At 44.8% G+C, this 27,160-nt stretch overlaps 1 protein-coding gene across 2 annotated transcripts in view; it reads right to left on the bottom strand.

Moving 5' to 3' along the window:
* Window positions 1–27,160, bottom strand: part of LOC147711655 (uncharacterized) — a 1,672,131-nt gene that overhangs the window by 1,292,002 nt on the left and 352,969 nt on the right. For both annotated transcript variants that reach the window (XM_086922319.1, XM_086922320.1), the window contains 2 exons: window positions 7,706–7,744; window positions 7,539–7,628 (listed from right to left, as the gene is read on the bottom strand). In XM_086922319.1, the coding sequence (XP_086778445.1) occupies window positions 7,539–7,628; window positions 7,706–7,744 (129 nt within the window). The remainder of the gene's footprint in view (window positions 1–7,538; window positions 7,629–7,705; window positions 7,745–27,160) is intronic.

The raw sequence follows: 27,160 nt of genomic DNA, 5'->3' as shown, positions 1-27,160 counted from the left end.
GCCGTCGGCCGCTGACCTTTTGGGAGGGTCCGGCCGTGGAGCTTCTTCTGCCACTGGGGCGGATTGGAGAGCTGGTGCCCGGAGTGAAAGGGCGGTTGCCTGAGGCCTGACACGGCGTGCAGGGTGCTTGGAAGGCTATAGCCCAGTGCGGGGGACGGCTGTGACGTGAAGACACTTGGGCCCCAGGGGGCAGCGTGCTGCCCTTGATTCGGACTAGCGGTGAGCCACGATAATCTGAAGGGAGAAGATAACTGGAACTAGCTGCTTCCTTCACCCCCCCCATGCAGAGCTAATGGGCAGACGCTGCTGATGTCCTCTGAGCTTGCGCTGGTACTTGCCCGTGGATAGTGACACCGGTAGTGGCAGCATGGTGCAGCATGGTGACTGATGCTGATTGAGGAGTACCTGCACTGAGCGGTGGTGCGGGGATGGGGATGGGATGGCAGCTGGGGCCCTGATGCTTTGACTTTCACCCTGGGACATTTCACTACATAATAAGCGCCTTTCAGCTCTGTCTCTCCAGCCGTTTCCGGGTAGGGGGGCTGCCTATCCACCCCTGTTGTGACGAGATCCCGCGGTGGGCGGAAGTCTCCTGTCCCACGCATTCCCCCGATTGGCCGACTTGAGGGGTCTTTTGGAAGGCAGAGCGATCGAGGGGCCCCCACACCAGAAGCCTCTGGAGAGGTGGTTTATCAGCTGCTGAGAGACTGATAACGGCCACATAGACCTGCTGCCGCGCTTGGGACCTCGGGGAGGAGGACTGACTAGTGGCGAATTGCGCGCCTCGGGCTGCCCCCCGCTGCTGGAAGCACCTGATCTAGACATTTCTATTTCTATTAGACATGGAAAAGAGTCTTCAGGGAGGTATAAGTGCGTTGGGGACCAAGTTAGATGCGCTCACCTACCGCATGGACTGTATGGCAGAGAGACTTGAAAAACAGGCGCAGCGGATAGACATGTCTGAGCGACGCCTGACTGAGGTAGAGGAAGCACAGACCTCCCTGGATACCAAAAATAAACAGATGAGCAGGGCCATGCAGACACTACTTGACAAAACAGAGGATTTAGAGGCTCGCTCTCGATGGTGCAACCTCCACATCACGGGCCTTCCCGAGAACACTCAAACTGGAAACATGGAGGTATTCGGTGAGAACCTATTAAAGAGGCCCCTCGGTGACACAGCCTTCTTAGCGATGTTTGTGGTGGAGAGGGCCCACCGCTCTCTGGGCCCGAGGCCGAAGCCGGGGGCGCCGCCGAGTCCTATAATCGCTAAACTACTCAACTACCGAGATTGCGATGTGGCACTAAAGCTGGCTAGAGACAAACAACCACTTCAGTACGAGTGCTCAGTTCTCTTGCTGTTCCCGGATTTCACCCCTAGGGTGCAAATGGCACGGAAACAGTTTGCACCGATTAAACGGCAGCTAGCGAAATGGAACGGACTACACGATGCTATATCCGGCGAAATTGAGGATCAACAGGCAGGGGAAATCTATGATCTTTACGGACCCCAAAGCTCTGCAGAGGGCCCTTTGGGACTGTCAGAGGGAGACTCCGCCCCCCCCCGAGCAAAGAAGCCGGTGCAGTGGGAGGCTCCATGGACGAGCAGGATTGACTGTGTATTGTACAGATAAGCTGCATGATTTATAAAGTATGATGTTGTATTATATGGGAGGAAGGGGGGGACTTAAGGGAGGTGTGACACAGGATCTAAGCTGTGCCTCATTAGTTCTGAAAGATTTGAGTGACATAAAGTGCGGGATCGCTGAAGGCTGCGGTATCAGATGGTGAAGACACTGGCTGGGTACAACTGGCCATCAACGAATGGCTCATCACGTTAAGATATACAATGTGCTGTTTTGTACTAAAGCTGATTCATTCTCTCACCTAGTGGGAAGGTGCTGTCATAACGACACAAGATCATGGGGAGGATAGTGCAGCTGGATGCAATATTTGTTCCTTTATCACACGAGAGTTAGCTGGTTACTGTATAATTGCTAAGGGACGGCTGGAGAGAGATGATGGTTACACGCATTACACTTTAGGTCTGAGACGGGGGAGGGGCGGGTAGAAATATAAATAGATTTGGAATACGGCTTGCCTTGCATATTGCGGGCTACCTTTGCCCTTGCGTGACGCCCACTGGGTTCAATCATTGGGGGGGAAGGAGGAGTTTTTTAGTTTTCCATCTATGGGTTCGGTAGTTGTGGAGCTGGGGTGGGTGTTTTGGGGGAGTTCTGTGGGTTGGGGGAAGATCGCAGCCTAGTTGGGGATGGGCAGGCGTGGGTGGGCGTGGGATGGGGGTTGGGCAGGCGCTGTGGCGCCTGGAAAAGTTGGGGAGGGAAGAGTTTGAATTTTGAGGCAATGTTACCCAAGTTTTTGCATGTGGCAATAGCAGAACAATTTGGCAGGAGGCTTGGTCGGACACTATTGTTAGTAGACTCATACAGACTGCTGTGGAGGGGATGACTAAGGAGGGGGAGGTTCTGGATTCTCCGAAGCTGAAGACCTGGAATTTACGAGGACTAAATGACCACCGGAAGGTTCAAAAGGTCAAACAACATTTTGCCAGGCATGGTGTGGACATAGCCCTATTACAGGAAACGCACCTTCCTCCAGATAGCCATATACTACGTTACTGGGGTTTCATGGGCAATATACATGCGGCTGGGTTCACAACACATGCAAGAGGTGTCCTCACGTGGGTTAACCTGAAAGCATCACTGACGATGACGCCGCTTGTAACGTGCAGGGAGGGGAGGTACACAATTACCAGGTGTAGTGGTAAGGGCATGGAAGTCTGCTTAGTGAATACTTATGGCACCAATTATGACCACCCAGATTTCTATTTAGAGTTGGCAGCAAAGATTACGATGTATTCGGAGGGAATGGTCCTCTGGGGGGGGCGACTTCAACATGACAAGACAACCGAACATTGATAGATCGGACGGCCCTGATCATCGCCCGGCGACCTCTGCTAGAGTTCTGGAGACACAACTTACACGACTGGACTTGCAGGACGTCTGGAGGCATAGACATCCTACACTAGGGGGTTACACGCACTACTCAGCTCCACACAATATACACACCAAAATAGACTATTGGTTTGTTGCATCTCAATTACTCACTAATATCCAGAACTGTACTATACTCCCACGTACTTACTTGGACCACTCACCGATTTTATTGACAATGACCACGCCAGCACAGCGTATACCTCCATTTGCATGGCGTTTCCCCCTTACTCTTTATTAGATACCCTTTTTAGGGAAAAGCTAGCAACGGCCATTGAGACGTACTTTGATATTAATGTGGAGTGCGTGGATGTCTGGGAGGCGTTCAAGTTGTACAAGTTGTATATCAGAGGAATTGCTATCTCCAAACACTCAGGGGTATTCAAATCGATTAGAGGCAGACTACAAGCCTTAGAAACTAAACTCAACGAACTGGAGCACAAACGTCTCCGAGATAATAGCGAGACTCTTACCCAGGAACTAGCTAAAGTCCTACGAGAGTATTATGAGGAGGCTGATGCTGAAGTCAAGCACTTAGGTAAATACGCTACGGCCAGATCATACTGCGAGGGAGAACGCCGGGTGTGGTTCTTGCACGCCTAGCTAAGCGGGCAGAGATAGGATGAGTGTTCCATTGATGAGATCCGCGACTATGTACGAGCCCCTCTCAAACACTCAAGTAGCGGAACGCTTTCGTGAACATTATGCGGCTTTGTACGCCTCGCGTGGCCCAGCCCCGGAGGAATGTATTCTTGATTACCTCTCTCATATAGAGTTGCCCTGGCTCTCCAACACACACAGCGAGTTTCTAGTACACCTGTTTGAACAGGAAGAAATTGTACTAGCCCTGTCAGCAATGAAGGCCGGGAGTGCGCCTGGAAGCGACGGCCTTACCGTGGCCTTTTACAAGGCGTTTACAGATCTCCCGATACCCCACTTACTTACCCTCTTTGAAGATATGGCGGACACTGGAACCATGCTGCCAACAATGCGCGAAGCGATTCTTGTTGCGATTCTCAAACCAGGCAAGGACCCGGGAGACTGCGCTTCGTACCGCGCCATGTCACTATTAAACGTTGACGCGAAAATATTCACCAAATTGATTTCCAATTGCCTCAGCCCCATGGTTACCTCACTAGTGGCTCCAGAGCAGGCTGGATTTGTACCCACTCGCAACCTTACGTTTAATCTCAGGACAGTATTTGCGGTCTTTCAACACACACGACCAGAGGTGCCTGCGGAAGCGGTCTTCTTAGACATGGAAAAGGCCTTCGATTCGGTCGAGTGGCCTTTCCTGAGACAAGTCCTTAGTCGGATGGGTGTGGGACAGCTGTTCCTACAACTCCTAGCAATACTGTATACCACCCTTCAGCCCGTATACGCATAGGCTCGCTCGTCACGGAACCTATTATGATTGGCAGAGGCACAAGGCAGGGCTGTCCCCTCTCAACCATACTGTATGTGCTTGCGGAAGAACCACTTGCTTGCGCCTTGCGTGAATACCATGGCCATAGGGGCATCCGATTTCCTTTGTACAATTTGATTGTTGCCACATATGCGGACGATACCCTTTTATTTGTCAGGGACCCAGAGGTACACTTATCGACTGTCCTCTGCGAAGTGGTCTTGTTCAGCTCCATCTCAGGCATTCACGTTAATTGGAATAAATCCCTCATGTTTCCGCTTACTCCCGCCACGAAGAAATTTGACTCGGAATACCCCATCCAATAGACCACGGATGCGGTGCGATATGTGGGGATCCGTCTCCACACAGACTCTGAGGTCGTACTACGGGAGAACTATGGGGTGGCGGTCTCTAAGCTGGAGGAGGATGTAGACAAATGGATCACGCTACCATGATCGTTGTTAGGGTGGATATCCCTCATGAAAATGATTGTGCTACCGCATTTTTGTTCTTGTTCAGTAACATTCCAATGGTCTTATCGGCTACAAGCTTTAATGGTCCGACTAGCTTGGGCAGGGAAACAACCAAGAGTAGCGTGGAATGTACTTATTCGTCCGTACATGGCGGGAGGCCTGAAAAGTCCTGGATTTGGAACTCTATTACCGTGCTGCACAGAGCGCGCACGCCTACCATTGGATACATGGTCCAGCGGATATCCCACACATACTCATCGAAACGATCGTTGCAGACCCAGCACCTCTGCCTGCACTGCTGTCAAAGCTGCGGGATCAACGAACAGGTTTCCTAGACTCTTGAATGCGGTCACACACACTTGGCACCACATGATGGATGTACAAGCGTGCAGTCTACTATATGCTCCAAAGGCTGCCCTGGCTTGGAGCGCTTGGCTGACCCCGTGTATGGATAAAGGAGTTCTTGCGGCACTGAGAGTGTTGAGTATACACAACATGGGAGACCTATTTGCGGGAGGCACTGCCCGAACCTGGGAAGAGATCGACACTGGTGACACTACCTATCCCCAGTTGATAGGCTTTCAGTTCCCTAGGGTGAGGCATGCGCTGAGGGAGCATCTAGGAGACGATATGGAGGAACCACCGGCGGTTGCAGCTTATGATTATGTGGTTAACGCCAAGTCCCCTGCTAAATTAATAACCAACCTGTATCTAATAGCTCTAGCATGGCAGCTCGATTTGCAAACGGAGCTCCAGGAGGAGATATGGCAGTACTGCTGCTCTATCACTAGGAAGACATCTTTAAATGGCCGTCATAGACTACTACATTTTAAATACTTGAATAGGACTTATTATACTCCTGAAAGATTATATAGATATAAACTGCGAGATAGTCCAAAGTGTGAGCGTTGTGGAGCCTAAGATGCTGACTTCTTGCACATAGCCTCGTCTTGTCCGAGCGTCTTTTCTTTTTGGCACTCTGTGTACAAAGAGGTTAACAGGTTCACGCAATTGGTGCTGACTCCGGACCCCCTATTGGCTATATTAGGCTACTCAAGGCCCCTACGGCAGGCACACAGGAGATTAATAGATATGGCTTTTCTCCTTGCTTAAAGATGCGTTGCGCGCACATGGATGAGAGGCCCTGCCCCTACGCTGACAGTATGGACCAGGGAGATGACGTACTGCTGCACACAATCAGAACTTTACTGCGACCTATTACCCCCTCCCCCCCCCGCAATAGACCCAAGAATTTCTGGTCCATGTTTCTGGAAGGGAGACAGTCACGGGACACGTCAGAGGATAAGGGACATGGCGCCCGGGTGGGTGGAGAAGACCCGAACATAGACACAGCGATCCCTTGTGACGTAACCTCCACTGCGGTCCTGTAGTTGATCAGATGACATGCCTGGGGTGAAAAGGAGGGTCAGTGGCCCGTGCAGGAGAATGGTCACCAGCTTACCTTCATATGTGGATCCTTCATTACGCAGATATTTGGGTCTGTACTTTTATGTAACTTACAGGGGATGTTTTTTTCCCCTTGGTTCTCTGCTAAAGTATTTATAAACCTCGTGATATCTGCCAATGTATCTATGAATACTGTTTGTATTTCTGCTGCCACCGATAACTGACAATGATTGTGATGGTTGCTTCTTTGTTTGTCATTTCTTGAAATACTAAAAAACAAAAAAAAACAAAAAATGCCAATACGATGGCCAAAACATAAATATGGATGAATACAGACTGAAATGTTAAACAAATAAATACCATAAAACCGGGAGCCCTAATTATATTATACGAGCTGCCCACTTTAGAACTTATACAAATAAGGGTAAGCCTATATCTCTAGATGCTGAAAAGCTTAAGTGATTTATGCTTTTAGAACAGACACTTACAGCTTGTGTTTATCCTGGTACATTTATTTATACCTCCTCACTTTATCTCTTTAGTTGAATTTTTACAATTTCAACACATGGAAGAATGAAAACAATGTCTTTCAATATTCATTTCACAAAAAGACATATCAAAATGATATACATAAGTAGAAAACATTTACACAAATCAAACAGAGAGAAGATATATCACATTTTACAAACAACCTCGAATGACATTTAAAAAAATAAACATTTGCTAAAACAGACAATTTATAAGAGACAAATACAATAAAACAACCACTTTTTGTCCGATTGCCCTATTCTTAAATGTCCACTGAAAAGGTTTTTCTTTTTAATTTATCAACTCCATTGGACAGTATATTAGGTTTATAATGGAATGAAACCATATGAACCATACACCTTTAGCACTTATGTAGCTATATCAAAGAACCTAGGTGAATGAATCAGCACTTTCAAAATTGAACCTTGACTTTTTTGTAGGTTTGCCGTTTATTCCTTCTGCGATAGGAAACGCTGCACAAGACAAAACCTATCAATATATGAAGCAATAATAATTAATGAAATGCCCAATAAGTAGCCTATGCTTGCTTTTAAATGAATATATGCCAGGGCAATCATCTCCAGTAATTTGACACTGCTATCAGGTCGATTAGATTTCTTCTAATGGACATCACAAGTACATTACCGTAAAAATGGTATTGTTTCAAATTGCATACAATATATGAAATACAAAGTGGGGCATAACAAGTACCTGACGCTTGCTTGAATGGAGGTAATTTTGTGCCTTGGCAAGATTTTTTTCTGATCGATCTTCTTGTTATATCAAATCTATTCAATATGTCTACAAGATAAATAGAGGTATATTAGTGTTCATGAGAGGGCAAAACAAACATGTGTTGTAATATCAAAGTCACTTACCTGGCCTTTCTAAATCTAAGCTAGCCGAGTTTGTAGATCCTAAAAGGGAAAAGAAAGTTGTTCTTAAATATTATATCTCTATACATATACATATAAATAACGTGTTTAAGTGCTTTTATTGCACAACATTCAGGTCTATAAACCCATATTTCACTAGGACCCGTGGAATGTGAAAAGCATTTCAGAGGTTCCTGTGAAACTGGAGTTATCATCAAAATGGCAGCCTCCAAAACACTCTGCAAAGTGTACCATTATCAAATGCACCTGGAATATGCAGTCAAGGAAGAACACAAAAAGTGATGGTTTATCAAAAATATACCTAAAGAAACATTTTTTTTTTTACTTTGATCCATTTCAGTTCAAAATATGTTTTGTTGAAATCTGCAAATTATGAAGCAATTTATGTAGCAAGTGTGGTCAATCCATAATTATGCACCAAATGCCATAGCTACCGAATCACATAATTCCACTGGCACTGACCAACGTCCACTGTTTGATCAGCAATCTACTTATGAAAGGTAAACAACCCCAAACATACTAATTCCAATTAGTACTGTTGTTAGCTGCACCTCAAAGAACAGTGCTGCGCTCCCAAGAAAATCTTGATCACACCCAGTAAAATTTCCTTTCCTGCCAAACAGGGCAGGTATATCAAACTTACTATTTTACAATTGTGAGAGTAACGGTATGGGTGAAAGGATAAGCACAAAGAAATGAGTATATAACTGTGTAATTGTCCACCAATTCAAAAGGTCTGTGGGCTCAAACTCAAGGGATCTACCGTTAGGACCCCAGACAATCCAGAAAATCACTATTCCAACTGAAGCGGCGTCGTATTAATCAAAAATATGTAGCAGGTTCAAAGATGTTGATTCCCAAGTTTCTTTATTGAAGTCAAGTTCATCAAATGATGGCGATAGTCTTTCATCAAAATCAAAGGTTCCAAATTAATCCAAAAGCATAAAGTATACAGAACACAATACAGCCAACGCGTTTCGTCCAACAATGGACATCATCAGGGCTGCAAAAACAAAAAAGTTCAAAAACACAAAATCAGTCTCACTTAGTAACATTTTATTAAAACAGAAACAGATCATTGTTAACTCTATTGATGATGTCACATTTATATATACCTGCCTATTTAACATGCTTGCTTAGACAATAATTCTAAACTCGTTCACTACAAAACACATCTTAACCTCTAGTAATGAATGTAGTATATATCAGAGCTCACGTTATCCCATAATTATCCTGAAGAGAATCTCAGTGGCCTACCTCAAAAAGCTCTAACTGTATAAGAGCAGACTCAATATCCATCTGTACCTTTATATTGTGTAGCAGCAGCTTACGGCCTCCTAATTAACGTGTGAGAAATCTATGAACAAGATATAAGCGAAAAGAAAAATATAAAAAATAATAAAATGAACAGGTCTGATCTGCCAGGGTTCTATTCATAATTCAACCATGAACTCTCTCTGTCCCCAACTCCACTGTCATAATTCTAGCGCATATCATAAACACTCATTTAGACACTCAACAAAGCTACCATTGCTGTTAGGCCTACCTCAAAGAAGAAAAACTTGACTCAGTAAAAGGGGAAGCCAGTTTGATATCCAACAATTCCACAAATTCTGCAAAAGAATCATATTTTTATATAAGGCAACATAATTGGTGAAAATTCATCTCCATATGACATCTCGAATATTCTGATATCCATTGGCAAATCCTCTTATGTCCATTCCATGCCCTCAGATCTGGCAAAATACCATGTGGGTCTTCTAATTTCCACCGGATTTGTCCATTCTAACCTTTCAATACATTATAAGTCTATTGGCACTCAATAATATGTGCACACGCAGACCGCTTTGACTCCTCAAATAGTAACCGGACAAAAGCCTGGGTCTCACATTTATTTCAATAATTCAAACCCTATTCAGGCCTGGACACACATATTCACCCTGTATTTCATGTTCACATAGAATCTGTGAGTAAAGAAAACACGCCTAAACACTTCTGCTGCAAGGTCGGCATAGTAAGCCATCCCACAATACCCCATGAGAATCAAGCATCTCGCTTACCTCTACTTAAACGAGTATGAAGTAAAATACCTCCGCCATTACTTTAAATCTCAATTCAACATTTCCTGTAATCATAAAAATGATCCATCAGCCATATACAACATATCCTCAAAGTACTAGGAGAAGTGTGGCTCAGGGGTTAGAGGCGGTAGACCCGGAATCTGAGATCGGCCCTGGACCAGGGTTCAATTCCCCGCCTCAGCGGGTCTTGGGCTCAAAAAATACCACAGACTCGATAATTCTCGCTCCGGTGCCTTCTCGACTCACGGGTGCACACTCTGCGACTCTGGGCAATAGCTTGCTTAATCTCCACAACGGCCCCTCGCGGCGGGATGCCTGGCTTTCACCTTGTGGATACCCTGCCGGGGTTATCTCACAGGGGAATACCAGGACGGGTTCCCTAAGCAAGCGCCGGGAAACCCACTGCGGGTAGCTGTGCACTATATAAGCTCAACTACATTTACATTTACATTACTACAGTTACCCACACTACCATTTACCTCAAAAGAATCCAAAATTCTTCTGTGCCTGTATAAATATAAAAATGACAAACATCAATGGACTAATCTTGTCCACCTCGACTAAGTATAATTCTGTGCTAACCTTCCCGGCCCATTACCTTTTTTCAAACGGGTATTTTCCCAAGAGTGATCCAGACCGGCGACACTGGGCATTTCAGAATCCAATGTGCACCGGTCTGTATCACGCGGGCTCTCTTTAAATGAACAAATATCCAATCAGCGGTGGCAAGCTTTCCCGCCTCGGCTGAGGTATCGCAGTCTCCACTACGGTCCGCCAGTCTCAATATCATACATAAACCCATCCCGGAAGCCTCCTTGCCCGGCGTCCAATGAAATGCTTAGCCATTGTATTTCCTGTTGCAGGCACAGCCAATCACCTTGTGCCTTTCACACAGAATTGGATGCTCTACAAAAGAGACTAACACAGAGAGGATATAAGATTATGACTGACTGATATTATCAATAGAGTTAACAATGATCTGTTTCTGTTTTAATCAAATGTTAAGTGAGACTGATTTTGGGTTTCTGAACTTTTTTGTTTTTGCAGCCCTGATGATGTCCATTGTCGCACGAAACGCATTGGCTGTATTGTGTTTTGTATACTTTATGGTTTTGGATTAATTTGGAACCTTTGATTTTGATGAAAGACTGTCGCCATCATTTGATGAACTTGACTTCAATAAAGAAACTTGGTAATCAACAACTTTGAACCTGCTACATATTTTTGATTAATAATACGCTCCTTCAGTTGGAATAATTATATCAAACGCAGCAGCGGGTTGATTACGATATTGCCGCCACTTCGCGCCAAGCCCTGGCCACGCCCACTACCGAGAGGCCACGTCCACTTTACCCGATCTGCATAAAGTCACGCTGATTACGAGTCGCGCTCTATGACACCAACACTCCTGAGGCACAGCCGGGAGGTTTAGCTTGCTAGCCTGCAATTGTTTTAAAAAATTTCACTGTATAGAATTTTATTTGCACTTCCCAACCTTTGGGCATTTCTCCCTCGCAATCTTGACCAACAAACCCTGCGCTGTGGATTTAAGCGCAGCAGTGGGTTGATTACGATATTGCCGCCACTTCGCGCCAAGCCCTGGCCACGCCCACTACCGAGAGGCCACGCCCTCACTCTTTACATCAATGAGTGAATCCAGGACGCGCAGCGGACGAGCGCAGCGGGCGCGCCGGAATTGCGCCGAAGGCGCGCCGAAGGCAAGCCCGTCTGCACCCGTCCGCGACCGACCGGGACCTGGGGCCAAGGACTATGTCCAAGGACACAGTTATTCGGCGGGAAAACTTATCTCCCTTAGGCCTCCACCTCACCTCTGTCCTCCTATTGCTCCTCATATACGGAGACGTACGGCTATGGCATTTCTCGGAACACACCAGCTTACTCAAACGCCACACTCCGTAACATCCCATTGGTCAATGATCCTCAATTAAAACTAAAGTGCCTATACTTTAACACTAGATCTATGGTCAAGCATCAAACTGACATTTTCCTATTGCTTTCCGCTGAAAAACCGGACATTCTCTTGGTCACTGAGACCTGGCTTTCCCAGGACTCACTACCGGACATTCTTGCAGCGCTTCCATCTGATTATTACATCATAGCTGAAAATCGCCCGGTAGGTAAAAGAGGGGGGGGAGTAGCAGCTATTATTCGTAAAGAGCAGACATTTTTACAACTGCCCTCTCTGACCCTGTGTGACACGGAGAATATTGTAATAAAATTGGATACAGCTGGTGGGGCTTTATTTTGCCATTCCTGCTCTATCGACCTCCCCAAACCATGACCACCTTTCCAATGTCATTAGCAGAACAGATGGCACTTCTTGTGACCAAATAGTCAAAAATACTCTTGGTCGGGGATCTAAATTACTGGTTGATAATCCTACCAGTGACCCTCAGGCGTTGGAACTCTCAGAACTACTCTCAAACATCAATCTAACTCAGCATATACAAGTGGCCACGCATGAAAAAGGTCATACGCTAGACCAAATTTGGTCGCTTAACCTCCCTTGCTTATTATCATCTATCATGCCCTGCACCTGGTCTGACGACTCTTTTATCCAATTTGCGTTAACCATTGGTGGATATACTAAAATCCCACCTCCGGCGCGCGGAGAAACTAGATAATGGAAAGCCATTAATTTACCTGCCTTTATTAAAACATTGACATCCACGGTTCTAGTACCTAATAAGGAGGTAAACCTTATGGAAGAGGAGATCTCACATTGGCTCTCAAAGGCTCCGTTCTCCCATGTGCCCTTAACAAAATTTACACGGGCACGCACTAGGGATGCACATAAGTGGTTCACTTCGGATCTCAAGAACTTAAAACTCGAGGTACGTCAGAAAGAGAGAAAGTGGAGAGCAAAATATAAACCCCAAGATAAGGAGGATATATTGCGGCTCGCAGAAATTATCTTAAGATCATTCTCCAAAGCAAAATTAATTATTTCTCCGAGAAAATTTTAAACTCTCAAAATAATTCCAAAGACACTTTCAATATTGTAAATGACCTATGTAATAGCGAAAGAACCTCGCTTCCTATGACGTCCTCGCAGGAGCTTTGTGACTCTTTAAACAACTTCTTCATAGATAAAATTGTCAATATAAAAAAGAATATTCAAAATCTCCCTGGAGGAGATCCTATTGAAGATATCTACTACAACCTAGCCACTTTAGACACCTTACCTCCTATTGATGAGAAGATATTTGCAGAACTTCTTATGCGTGTCAAGTCGGGCTCGCCCCTTGATAGCTGCCCCCCTCATATTTTAAAGGAGGTGTGTCTCGCTATTCCATCAGGAATTCTCCCTCTCCTGAATGAATCACTCAGACAGGGCACGGTTCCTGAAATGTTCAAAAATGCCACGGTGGTCCCATTACTGAAAAAACCTGGAGCCGATCCCCTAGTTTTAGCCAACTATAGGCCCATCTCCCTTCTCCCTTTTTTCTCTAAACTCTTGGAGGCACATGTATCCAGGTGCCATTCTAATTTTATCGAAAGCTCAGATTACTTAGAACCTATCCAAGCGGGATTCTGATCATCTCACTCAACGGAAACTGTCATCTTGGCCATCCAGGACACGTTAAGATCTAATGCCGATAAGGGTATTCATCAGGCCCTGGTGCTCCTTGACTTGTCGGCCGCGTTCGACACGGTTGACCATAATATCCTGATCAACCGTATTGAGCAGGCCAGCCTCAGGGGCTCTGCATTGAACTGGATTGCCTCCTTCATTACTAATCGCACACAGTCAGTGAGACTAGGTTCTTTTACGGCCTCCAAGACGTCATCTAGCTGTGGCGTTCCTCAAGGCTCGTCACTTTCCCCTTTATTATTTAACCTTTATCTTCGCCCACTTATTTACTCTTTAAAAAATTACAAACTTACCATATAAAATTATGCTGATGATCTTCAGTTAATCATTCCCTTAAATTCCCCGTATTCGGCCGCCGAATGCTCAGCTGTAATGTCACATATACAGAGATGGATGACATTAAACCATCTTAAACTTAACCCAGGCAAGACAGAATTGATCTTGCCTGGGGAAAGTGGACTGAGCTGGGGTCGTCAGTGTTGGCCAACCGATATGGGAACTCCCCCTACAAAGACTCAATCAGTTAAAAGCTTAGGGATAACACTCAATGAGGATCTAACTCTGAAAGGACAGGTGGGAATGGTGGTTTCCTCTAGTTTTTTTCAACTCAGGAAGATTGGGAAAATCGCCCACCTTCTAATACAGTCTGCACTCATTCAAGTAGTGATCGCCCTCGTTCTCTCCCGGTTAGATTTCTCCAGCAGTCTCTACTTGGGTCTTCCGATTGGCCTATTGAAACGTCTTCAGATGGTTCAAAACCAGGCGGCTAGGCTCATCTGGAAGCAACCTAAGTGGCAATCAATTAGAGCCGGGCTGGAAAAACTTCACTGGTTGCGAGTAGCCCAGCGTATTGCTTTTAAAACAGGATGCATCACTTTCAGGGCGCTCCACGATAATGGCCCTATTTTTATCAGGCAGTCCATCACCAACTATACAACTCAACGCAACTTACGCTCTACACATCTAAGGCTTGCAAATGTCTCTTCATTTAAGAAGAAGCGCCAGGGTGGCAGCTGCTTTCACCACCTGGCTGCTTCTTTCTGGAATGCTCTTCCACTTTGTATCAGACAGAGCAATGATCTTTTGACATTTCGAAAGTCTTTAAAAACGTGGCTCTTCCAACAGGCATATGCTTAAGATCTGTGTCTAGTGTCATGAACCGACTGCGCCAAGAAACCCAAGGGTGTACGTGCGCTTAAGAAATTGTTACTAACATAACATAACATAACTATTTGGACTGGTGAAAAGAGCCGGGTGTCCTGTGAACGTCCCAGTAACTTACCAAGAAGGATCCACAATTGGAACAGAAAAGGCTGCCAGAGACAACAGGTATACTTTTTAGGTCTCGCTAGCGTTGCAGCACGAATGTGCTACCATCGCTTTGCGAGTCATGCAGTATACACTATAGTGTGGAAGCTTCTTGAAAGCTCTGCCCACTCTTCGGCCCATCTTCTCCATTGGTCTAGGTTATAAATTATGCCTTCCTATTGGTTTTAAGCTTGTTAGTCCCTCCCCATGACAGCCATATCAGTCATTTGTAACCTTCCATGGTTATTGGCCCCTTTACTGCAAGGACTACTTTCTTCCCATCCCTTCCTACCCCCTTCCCGCAAGCCTGACTTCTTGGGGCCCCGCCCCCTCCGGGTCATGCTCCTGCCTTCTTGCGCCCGCCCCCACTCCTGTTTCCAATGCAATAGGATTTGCGTATATTCGAGTCCCATTGCATTGCAAATGCTTGTTTAATTCAAGGCCACGCGTCACCTCTTTGAACAATAGCGTTATGAACATCTCTGCCCCACACTGTCTACCTTCCTCCTATCCCCCCTCCATGTGATCTGGGAGCGCTGCTTGGAGTCATGGTTCAGTCACCTACAGCTGGAAAGTGAAACAGTGAGAGGGAAGCCAGGGGTCTCGTAGATGAGAACGGGTTCATTCTTAAGTGTGAAATGGCAGTGGATAAACAGTTTGTTTACTAATCTTGTTTACCTGGACGCACATGTGGAATGTATGCAGTTATACACACTCCTCAAGCTAACGATACCCAAGACAGTAAAGCACTCCGTGCTTGGGTTGGTGCTTCATAAGAGTGCGTTGACCTTTCACATATGCCGCCCGGAACCTGTAATCTCGCAGATACCAATTTGCATGCAGGAAGCAGGGCTTCATTCCAGGAGTTGCTATGAGCACTGCTCAACGGCGAGGCAGCCAGTGTTTTTAATGGATTGCATATTTGTTGCTCTTTAGCTTGCCTGCTCAATGAGGTTACCTATGTTCAGTCAGACAGTGTGGAGAATTGTTGTGATTGTTGTGCAAGTGCGCATCCACATGGAGCACTGTTTCTGCTTTTTAGGTCTCGCCTACGCAGCAAGCATGCCCTACATAGGAGAGAGACCTTTACCCAACGGCACAGCTTTGGGGGCAAAAACGTGCACCAGTTGCACTGCTTGCAACGGCAACACATGCGCGTCTGGCGATTCCTTTGAGGGAGCGTGTGGCGCCATATGGTCGCAATCATCACTCCCTGCTGCATGCTCCCGCAAGAGAATTGCGCGTCGCCCCTCCCCCTGCTGCCCTGCGAGGCGTACGCTTGTGCTAGTTTTATTTCGCTGATACCGCCTTATACGCCATCAACCACGCCCAACAGAAAACATACCACGTGACGTCGCTGGTGGTGTTGTTATTCTGTCCCAATATGGCGGCTATCATGGAAGGGCCACTAAGCAAATTGACGAACGTTATGAAAGGTTGGCAGTACCGCTGGTTCGTGCTGGATTACAACTCGGGTCTGTTGTCATACTACACGGTAAGAGAGCGGCAAGTTGTACGTGACTTACTTTTTGGTGGTGTGTAATGCATGTGGGCGGGGCAAGGAATTTGGTTGCCTTTCATCTGCAGCACTATTAACTATATTTCCTTCAAAAATCTAACTTTTGAGGACTGGTCTAGTGACCAGTTCTTGTCACGTAGAGCAATTATCTAATTTTCAAAGCAGCCCTTTCCATCTTTTGTTGGGCAATTTTATACGATATCATGTTCGGAAACGTCATGCAATCCTAGCTTTTCAGTCTTTTGTTCTGCATTCTTCTGCTTCTTGTAGTTTAGCTTTTCTGTTTAGAAGTACGAGCTCCCACGTACCTGTATGCTAGGTGCCTTTGGTTAGAAAGTCGGTTTTATCTCAAGACATAGGGCTCATTGCAGGAATGTAGTCCTTCTATTTTAATGCACATTAAGAAATTACTAAAACATTAATAAACCTAAACCCCTCATGTTTTCATAAAGGGGTACTAGAGACGGTTTCTGTCCTTAATTTAATCCCTCGTCGGAAACGAGATTTCACTTTGGTTACGTTTTGTGATAATGTCCTATGCATGGTTTATCTTCTTCAGCCTTGTCTTGACACTCTTGTTAGGAGGAAGCTGTGTTGTGTCTCCTATTTGTTGTGTACTTTCATTACCAGCTACTTATGGATATTTTAGAATCCCTGCGTTATTGTGAAATGTTTGATGTAATGTGTGCCCCAACCCAGTATATGTTCTGATAATAACAGTTAGGGTTACGCGTTAATAGAGATGATCAAGGAAACCACCCCTTGTATCTTAAGACTTGTATAAATGAGCTAATACACATACATACCAGTTATATTATCTGTTCCCGGGAAGTGATCAGACTGCTCTAAGTCAGATGCACAGGTCAGGTGACCGTGAGCCCTCTACACTCCCTCTAGCCCGGTCGAGAGTAGACAGACGAGGATGTTGTTGTATTCCAATGCATTGGCACCAGCTTAATCACAGGAACTGTGATGTAAACAGCAAGTGGCGCATTTTATTTTATTCATTCACCATGTATGTTGTCCACCCATAAGAATGTAGTGTTCCTTAAACTTTGCTACAATTAAGTGAGAAAACATGTGGCACTCATGATTAACGTGATTTTGATTTTTGAGCAAGATAAGTTATCCACTTAACCCATCCATGCAAGAGAAGAGAGACCATACCCGAATAAGCATTGTCACTCACACAATCCTCCATTGTTACTAAAGTTAACTACCGGACACCTTTTTTATTGGCCAGACAAGCCTGCCATCTCACTCTTAGTGGTATTATTGACAAGTGCAGCCCAAATCGTCTTCGAAGACAAAAAAGGTAATGTCCCCTTAATCCGCTCCCCGGTGAAATGGATTGGTTAATAATCCCTTTCAAAGTTCTCTGACAGATGTAAGTGCCCGAGAATCCATATGTTGGGTACCACAAACAGCAATTCATACAGTTGTACCCAGATGTTCCAACATCATACATGAATTCAATAGTTTCACAATAGTTGATTCCCTGGAAGAAGCTACACTTGTGTACAATATGTCTGCAGCATTTGAAAACACTTGTATTTGCAGTATTCATCACATCTATTACCAGTTTAACACTATTCTTGTATTTTTAGCCTACGGAAAGGTGTTCATAAAACATGCATTTAGGAACTAGTTAATTGTTTTGTGTTTCCGAACTAATTAACAGAAGTCCTATGCCTTCATCCATGTACTCTTTAGGTCTCGCCTATGCAGCGCGCATGTGTAGCATAGGAGGACCTTTAGCGTTCGTTCTGCTCTTTTTCGAAGCACATACTCATGCTTGTGGCGGCATCCAACATGCGGGAGAAAGCAGGGGCGCGCCACAAGCACGAGTATGTGCTTCTAAAAAGAGCACACAGCACATGCACACACACATGCAAACAGCTGCTGCTTCTTAGCGTGATCGCTTTTGCAGCTGTGTCGCTTTCACGGCCGCGCAGCCAATGCTTGTTCTGTTACTGACTCGCCATCATTGTCCTAACCCCTCACTTAGTCCATCTCACCTTACTTGTCTGTTAGTCGCCCCCCTTCTTATTATGAACCCCCTCATTCTTTAACAATCCCTCGCCATACATTTGCTAAAGCTCCTTATTGGGGCCTTTACTCCTCACTAACAGCCCCTCCCCACACCTTTTGTTTCCCCATCCCGTCTGCATTCCCAGACTCACCCACTGTTTCCCAAACCCCAGTTCCGAACTACTCCCTAATCATTGTTTACCTAAATTTTTCCCATCTCCCCAACCCTCTTCTGTTACTGCCCTCTGCTTATCCCTATTTAAGCTTGTCCTTTATCCACCGCTCACCCTTCCCTTTTACTCCCGATGCCTTCCATTGCCCCCATATTACCTCTCCTCAGTGACACAATTTCAAACTAGGTGGAATTTCGCTCTTTCCCCCGCCTCTTCTACTTCCCTTGCTACTGACATCTTTCAATCACTTATTCCTCTTTTCCAACCTGGCAGATGGCTTTTCGTTCTCTACCTCCCACCACTCTAACCACTCTCCCCTCACTCATTCCATTGACATTGTTCCCACCTTCAGCCCCCCTTTTCACCACCTTCCTGTTACCCCATCATGCGTGTCTCTGCAGTGTGTGTGCGCGTGCGTGTGTGTCTGAAACAGTTTATCTCAGTGTACACTGGCATGCGAGGACGTGTTTGTACGTGACGACATGGGTGTATGTGAGTATATCTGTATAGTTGTGTTGAAAACCCATGCTTGCATGTGTGCATTGAATGTGTCTGTGGAATTACATGACTGCAAAATCCTATAATGGTCTTGGGGGCTGTTGCTGCTGTGGCTCTCCCTTGCACCACAGGCGATGGTGGAGAAACACAAAATGCCAGTTGAAACCCTTATTACAGACACATCGACACTGACTGACACAGTCACATGCTTTAAGCACAGCTGCAGACGCATAAGCAACATCTCTCTCACACAGTGATACAGACTTATTGACAAACACATAGGCACACACACAATGCATAGACTGATGGTCTGCACTGACTTCTGCAGCCCAGTGTTGCCACGGTACATTACAAAGCATGTTTCTGTCTATGATACACTGGGGTCACGTCCTTAAACATCATAAGCCGCCTGATTCACTGAAGAACTCCAGACCTCCAAACACAAATGCCGGGTGCTAGAGAAAAAATGGCTCCAAGACCGCACGTCAGACAACCACTCTGCCCACAAGGACGCCATTCGCAGATACCACCAACTCATCATAGCAACCAAGAGATCTTCCTTCAAAGCCCGCCAGGACAACAACGCACAGGATTGCAAAGAGCTCTTCAGCATCATCAAGGAACTCTCCAACCCCAGCGCCAACACCAACGACATCCAACCCTCGCAAGAACTGTGCGACTCACTGGCCACTTTCTTCCACCGCAAGATCATAGACATCCACAACAGCTTCAATGCACCACCAGACCCCGACCACGACTGACCCAACCCCGAACACCACCTGCACCAAACAGCTTACATTCTGGGCCCATGTCAACGATGACGAGACACAAAATATCATGAACTCCATCCACTCGGGATCACCAGCAGTTCCCTGCCCACACCACGTGTTCAACAAAGCAGACGCCACCATCGCACCCCAACTAGGAAAGGTCATCAACATCTTCTTCAAAGCAACGACATTCCCGGAAAGCTAGAAGCACGCCGAAATCAACGCTCTCCTCAAGAAGTCCAAGGCAGACCCCAAGGACCTCAAGAACTTCCGCCCCATCGCCCTGCTCCCCTTCCCGGCAAAGGTCATTGAGAAAATTGCCAACATAGAACTGATCCGCCACCTCGAGGGCAACAACATCCTAGACCCGTCGCAATCCGGATTCAGATGGAACCACAGCACCAAGACAGCCCTCATTGCCGCCACAGATGACATCCGACGCCAACTTGACAGCGGGGAAACCTCAGCCCTCATCCTCCTGGACCTGTCAGCTGCCTTCGACACGGTCTGCCACCACACACTAAGAACACACCTCCAAGAAGCCGGAATCCGGGAAAAAGCCCTAGACTGGACCACCTCCTTCCTCTGCGACTGAACCCAGAGGGTCCGCATCCCACCCCACCGTTCCAAAGCTACCAACCTCATCTGTGGCGTACCCCAGGGCTCATACAACTCCGGACCAGCCTACCTGAACAACAGACTCAACTTCTACACCCCCGCCCGCCAGCTCCGCTCTGCCAGCCTCTCCATCGCCGATGTCCCACGAATCCAGCGTACCACCTCCGGAGGCAGATCCTTCTCCATCCTCTCTGCCAAGACCTGGAACACCCACCCCACAAACTTGCAGCAGACCCAGGACCTGCTCACCTTCAGGAAGCTCCTCAAGACCTGGGTCTTCAAGTAGTAGCAGCAGCCACCTTCCCCCCCGCAGTGCCTTGAGACCCTCATGGATCAGTACTGTGCTTTACAAGTTCTGTGATTGATTGATAGGGTGTAAAATTGTGTGGCCGGATTATTACCAGGATAATGTGCTGCATGGCTAAACATTTATAAGGTCCCGAAGGCAAGACGTATTGGCTATGCCAATGCTTGTTTCTCTCATGCCGAGTGAGTGCATAGTAATGTCATAGTTTTTCGAGACCCAGGAGGTCCATGTTCAGGAAAATCTCATTTTGAGATACTACTACTGGAAAATTGCTTCTCCCACATCCAGTAAAATTATAATAACAGTATAAGGCGATTGTTTATTCATGTTAAGGTAAATTTAAGAAAACGTCTCACGGGCTAGACATTTAATTCGACTGTCCACTTCTATCATCTAGAGGCACAGTGATGAGATTCCGAGTGCGATCTGAAAAAGACACAGTTAGTGATCTCAATTTGCTTTTGAGTGATAGTGACACAGAGGGGGAATTAAATTGCGCACCCAAGAGCACACAGAGTGTCAAGCATTGAGCTGTAACTTGACCTTTGTGCCAAACACATAATCATGTGAAATGCATTTTTATAGAGGTTATTAAGCTCAGCAAGATGCATTCTGACTAGGTCAGCTAGAGGCTGCAGCTACTGCAACGTGTTTCTGGGGATGTTTATAGGACACAGTTAATGCAGGGCACAGAAGCATGTTTTGTGAGCAAATACCTTATCTGGAGTTAGTGAAAACATATGAATATGTTTTTCGTGCAGCCCAAAAATAGGCTCATGAAGGGCGTTTAAAGGGGACAAAGAGGGCTGAAATTCCTTGTGGCTTTATGACCTCATCATCCAGTGTTGGTTAGATGACCAGGTTTTAGCCCAACTACTAACCGATAACTTGGGGTGGGTTGCAGCAAACCTTACCCAAAATAAAGATACCAGAATCACTTTAGCATTCCCCGAGTTCCAGTCCATAGGAATTATCTTTCTCCAGCACACGTAGACAATAATATTTTTTTTAATCTTGTATTTTTAGTGATATGACCACAGAAGACCCTGATTTTATATTAAAAACAGAACTTTGGACAATACCATTCCCCGCTGAAAGGCAATATTTCTCTGCATGTGTTCCCATACCTGGCATGTCACGCAGTTTGGTGCTTACTTCCCCTCCATGTTAAAGATCAGTAGATGTTTCAGCACCCAGGCTAATGGGCTGCATAGCTAAATACATATAAGGTCCCAAAGGCGAGACCGATTGCATTGCAAATGCTTGTTTAAGTTTGTCTGTCACTTTCCCTGAAGCCAGTGTACACAATGCGTCTTGACTAATATTAATATAGGGTTTTATTAGAAGCTGCTCTAGTTATCGAGCATGTGCAAAATAATAGTAACAAATACCACAGTTATAGACGCAATATAGAATATGAGGAAAGTAATATTATGAATATCATGAAGAGATATAGAATGGTGAATTTATTCGATCAATAGCATGATCATATACATATAAATATATCACAGCACATACAAGTTTCATACTGAAACACAAAAATTAAGTTAAACGGTAAAAATCGACTTCATACTCCTTTGTATGCATATTTCAAATTAGAAGCTGGAGAATAAGTTAAAGAGTAAATATCGATTTTATATTCCTTTACATTGTTCTAAAATAAAAGATGAAATTAAAAACTTGATAGGTAATTTAAAATTTTCAAACTTTAGAATTAGATAAAAGGAGAAAGGAGAAAAAATACCAGTGCTATCAGGTTAAGTCACAATCATCAATTGGTACTACAGGCCTTCAATGAGGCCTCGGTACTCGCTTCCCCAGTGATACCCAAACTCTTACAACAAGGACTAATTCCAGGTTTAGACCCCTTCCACCATGCATAGAGCAAGTATCTTAATAATGTAAAAACAATCCATCTTGTTGTGTCTGATCTAAAACAGATGTACGTTGTTACAACGCATGCTTTTAGCACGCATGCTGTAACAACGCGGTTTTTATAACGCATTCTTTTACAACGCATAATTCAAAGGGGTGTTGGATAGTGAATATTTTAATTTACTATTCCAACACCAGTCCCTGTTGACACTAGGGAAGGTGTTGGATAGTAAATTAAAAGTATTCCCTATCCTTGAGCGCCCCCCAGAGTCATGCGTTGTAATAGAATGCAATTTAAAAACCACGTTGTAATAGCACTGCGTGCTAAAAGTTGCGTCGTAAACGACGTTCCCCTCTAAAACACTTAAGGCATCTGTGGGGCGGGAGAAAGGCAACACCCGGCAAGTCAGGGTAATCCAAGTTTTCCTCAAATTAACATAAAACGGACAGAGAAATATAAAGTGCTCTAGTGTTTCAGGGCTAGCACTACACAAGGGGCACAGTGAGGTGACAGTTGAGTTCTTCCAATTGCTTTTCATAGCATTCAATGGGAGAACCCCAGTTCCAAACTGTATGTGAAATACACATGCCTGAGGGGATTCAACATCATCCATATAGGGATCAAACTTAAAGCAACTTTTAATATCTAAAAAATGAGTTGTTAAAGTGCTAAGTGTCCCAACTTCAGGGCAAGATAAATCAATAAAATCCCAATACTTTTTTTTAAGCTGCAAACCCCTTCTTTTAGTAATAGATTGCGGGTCATCCCACATAAACCCCAATCCCAGTTTGTAGAAGCATTGCCTTACTTTTTTAAATCAGACCAGTCGCCCTGTTTGTCTTTGGAGCGTTAATAATTTCTCCACTGCCTCTTTCACTGGAATCTGGGTGTTATTAGTCCAAAGTCTAATCCAAAACATAAGCACCTTTAAAACAGCTGAATTGATATTAGACCTTAGACTGAGATCTAAGCGCAGTGGTATCAGTGGCATGTTCTAACTGGTTCAGGTGCTCCAGCCCACACAATTCAGCCCCATATAGGGCTGCACCCCACCCTTTGGCCCAATCTATTTCTAAAATTGGTGATATTGGGTGGAAAGGAGCTCTTCTGGCTTTCTTTGCAATTGCACAGTCTGCATGTTGCAGTGAAAGCACACTCTTCTGGTTCTGGGAAGTCCATGTTAGATTCTCACTAATTCTGACTCCCAAGTGGTCAAAATCCTTGACCTGATCTAGGTTTTGTGCATCTAGCCTCAATGTCCCCTTAGTTGATTTGTATATATTAAAGACCATGAACTTAGTTTTTAAGCAGCTGATTTCTAGACCCCGTTCTTAACAGGTTGTTGCAAACTTTGTTAAAACTTTCTGGATGCCCATTGGGGTTTTAGAGATGAGCAGCATGTCGTCTTCAAAAAAAGACAGGGGATTTGCTTGTCCGCTAATTTTGTTGGGCTCCTACATAGTCATAAAGATCTTTAATGAGCCTATTCATATACAGTTTAATCAATGTTGGCACTAAGACGCAGCCCTGGCGCTGCTCCTTTGAGACAGGAATGTTATTAGTTACACTACCATCTGAGTTCCACCCAAATTTAGCATAGTTACTAAAGTGCAACCGGACCGAGAGTTGGAGCAAACCAGGAGGAAGACCACGCTCCCTAAGGACAACCCAGAGCCTGGTACGGTCTATGGAGTCAAATGCCGTTTTGAGGTCAACAAACACAACATACAGATGACCCTTCATAATGGTTTCTTCCTTACAGATAAGCAACAGGAACCAAAACACCTGGTCTAGGGTACTCATGGAGGTTCTGAAGCCAGCCTGCAAGTGAGTGAGTATACAGTAATCCTTGATCCAGGACTGAAGATGTGTTAAAATCATTTTACTGAATACTATCTGCGATACATCTATCAGGCTAACGTGCTTGTAGTTTGACAGGTCTCCCTTATCTCCTTTTTTAAATATGGGTATTATTTTGGCACCCTTTCATTACTCAGGCATATCCCCACCTCGTGTGATAGCAGTAAAAACTATATGGAGCAAAGGGCCCCATATGTTGGGCTTAGATCGATACAGATCACCCGGTAGTCTATCTAACCCTGGCGCTTTTCCAGACTACAATGAATAAATGGCATTTACAGTTTGCTCTAGGGAGAAGTTTACTTCTTCCACTGAAGGCTCTGTGTTACTGTCCCTGCCTGTCTCTACTGCCTCACCCTCCACCTCGGGTACCTCTCCTGCGTGAAGTCTTTAAATACACTCTTCCCATACTTGGGGTTGTAGATACAAATCAGTTTCACTAACTGGATGTTTTACCCCTTTCGAGAGTAGGTGCCAGAATAGTTGGGAACCCTTCAATCCAGACACCTCCACTAATGTGGGCCAGTTTTCTGCCTCCCATATCCTTTTTGCATCACCCTGTACTCTCTTGTAGGCTCTTTTTAAGTTTATTATGTCAGTCTTTATTCCTTTCTTTACTGCCAAAGATAGATCAATTCTGGTGTGCATACAATCCTCATTGTACCACTGAGCAACTTTATGAGTTACTATATTTGGGTTACACTGTCTACTAAGGAAAGCCTTAATGTTATTGGATAGGTGTTGGAAAGTAGACATAATGCTTTCATTGTTTAGGTCTGGATAACCCAATACATTAAGAGTCTGAGCCACCTCTTTAGAGATGTTCGGTAACAGCTTCTCTTCAACAATTACCTGAGGCCAGTTTATTCTCCTATTATTATTGGTTGTAATAACAGGGGCAGTCACTAGATTTGTTTGGGACTGCGGGATGATAATACCAGATAGATTCAGAAGCAATGCATTGTGGTCACTATCCTCTCTATCTAATACAATCATGTCATTAATTTGTAACCAAAGGTCAAGGTCTACCATAATAAAATCAATCCTGCTCTTGACATTACCCCTTTTAAACATAAATTTGGCCTAAGCATCTGAGGGTGTCTGCCCATTGCAAGCACGAACCTCATAAGCAAGGGTAAATGTCAGGACCTCAGTACTTCTTTTCAGGGCCGGTATCTGAAGCCTTTTTATACCTCTGGCTTGTTCTTCCTCCTGTACCAGTTTGTGTACGTAATCAATGGGTTTGTGAGTCGAGGTAAAATCACCGGCTACAATAAGATAGTATTCTTTGCATAAATTATCAAGGAAATTGATGAGCGTTGATATAGTATCAGAGTCCTCAAGAGGACTACTAAACCGATTATATAGGTTAATTATCCTCAAATGAAAATTCCCCTTCAGTAATATTAAATCTATACCAAGGATCTCCTGGGATTCTATATGTAGCTGCTTAATTTTGAAACCCAAGGTTGTCTTGACCCAAATTAACAGCTTCAATGCTGAATGTGGTGTAACACACCCTGTAATGTTGCTCGGTGGCCCAGGTCTCCTCAAGCAGGCATATATAACTGCTGTCCACTAGCTTACCGTACTCCGGGTTATTTATTTTAGACTAAATCCCCGCAATATTCCATGAGATGATATTTAATTGCTGGCCCTCAACAATACTTCCTTGTGACTGGGGACCTACTATGGTATTTGCACCCTCACGTCTTGGGGTAGATACATGATAGCCAGTGGGGGTAACTAGATTACCAATCTCTTTCTCTTTTGGGTTGCTTTTGATAGTATTCCTCCTTGGTTTACTGAAGAACACCACATCATGGGACAACATTGTTTTATTGCTGCCCAACTTTAGTCAGTCAGGGACTTTAGTCAGTCAGGGATATCCAACTCCAAGAGAGCTTGGTATCTATTACTAGTTAGAGGGGAAAATTGTTGCTTACATACATGGGATAGAAGGCTGTGCGCGATTCGTTCTACTGACTATACCATAGGGCTTGAGATGCCTGTAAAAATAATGGCATAATGCCAATCATTTGGTCAAGACCCCACCCTGTTTGTTCCATCCTGCCTCTGACCAATTTTCCTGCTGGGGCTGGAGACGTGTAGTTAATTACCACACAGTTTCCAGGGATAGACTTATATAGAGGATCAATCCAACTCACTCTCCTAACAAATAGGATATCAACATAACTAGAGTTTGTGTAGTCAGAGTTAAGAGATACCCAGTGGCAGACTTTATTTTTCAGTTGACTCGTGGATTCTTCAATTATACCCTGCAGCATGGGGACATTGGTTAAAATTGCCACATAAGGACAACATTCTGGTGGAAGGTCCAGATTAGTCTCATGAGGAGAAAGAACCGTATTAGGGGCATCGTCTAATTGTGAATTTAACTGTCTAATAAGTACAGTATCATTAACATTTTGTACAGCATGACATTATTTTAAGCTACTCTCTAAGTTTCCACCCCCAGTTAGATAATCAGTTTGTCACAAGGCTATATCTTTAGATGTACCTTCCACATGATCATCAACAATTCTTCCAGTGGTAACTGCAAGAGGAGGTTGTATGGTTTTATTACAAGGTCTTACTGCCATGTTTGACTGTCTAACTAATTCTTGCCCCACATGACAGAGTAATCTGTTCCTCTGAGACCAGCTTTCCTACCCCAGCCGTCAGATTATTAACACTTTTTTGAATAGCACCCACATTTGCCTCGAGTTTGTCCAGTCTATCCAAAATTGGTGAGAGATTCTTTAGGATTATGTTATCAA

The sequence above is a fragment of the Lissotriton vulgaris genome, chromosome 5 (genome assembly GCF_964263255.1).
Source record: "Lissotriton vulgaris chromosome 5, aLisVul1.2, whole genome shotgun sequence".
Taxonomy (NCBI): domain Eukaryota; kingdom Metazoa; phylum Chordata; class Amphibia; order Caudata; family Salamandridae; genus Lissotriton; species Lissotriton vulgaris.
Note: the sequence above shows the minus strand (reverse complement) of the source record. Positions and strands in the feature narration are given on the sequence as shown.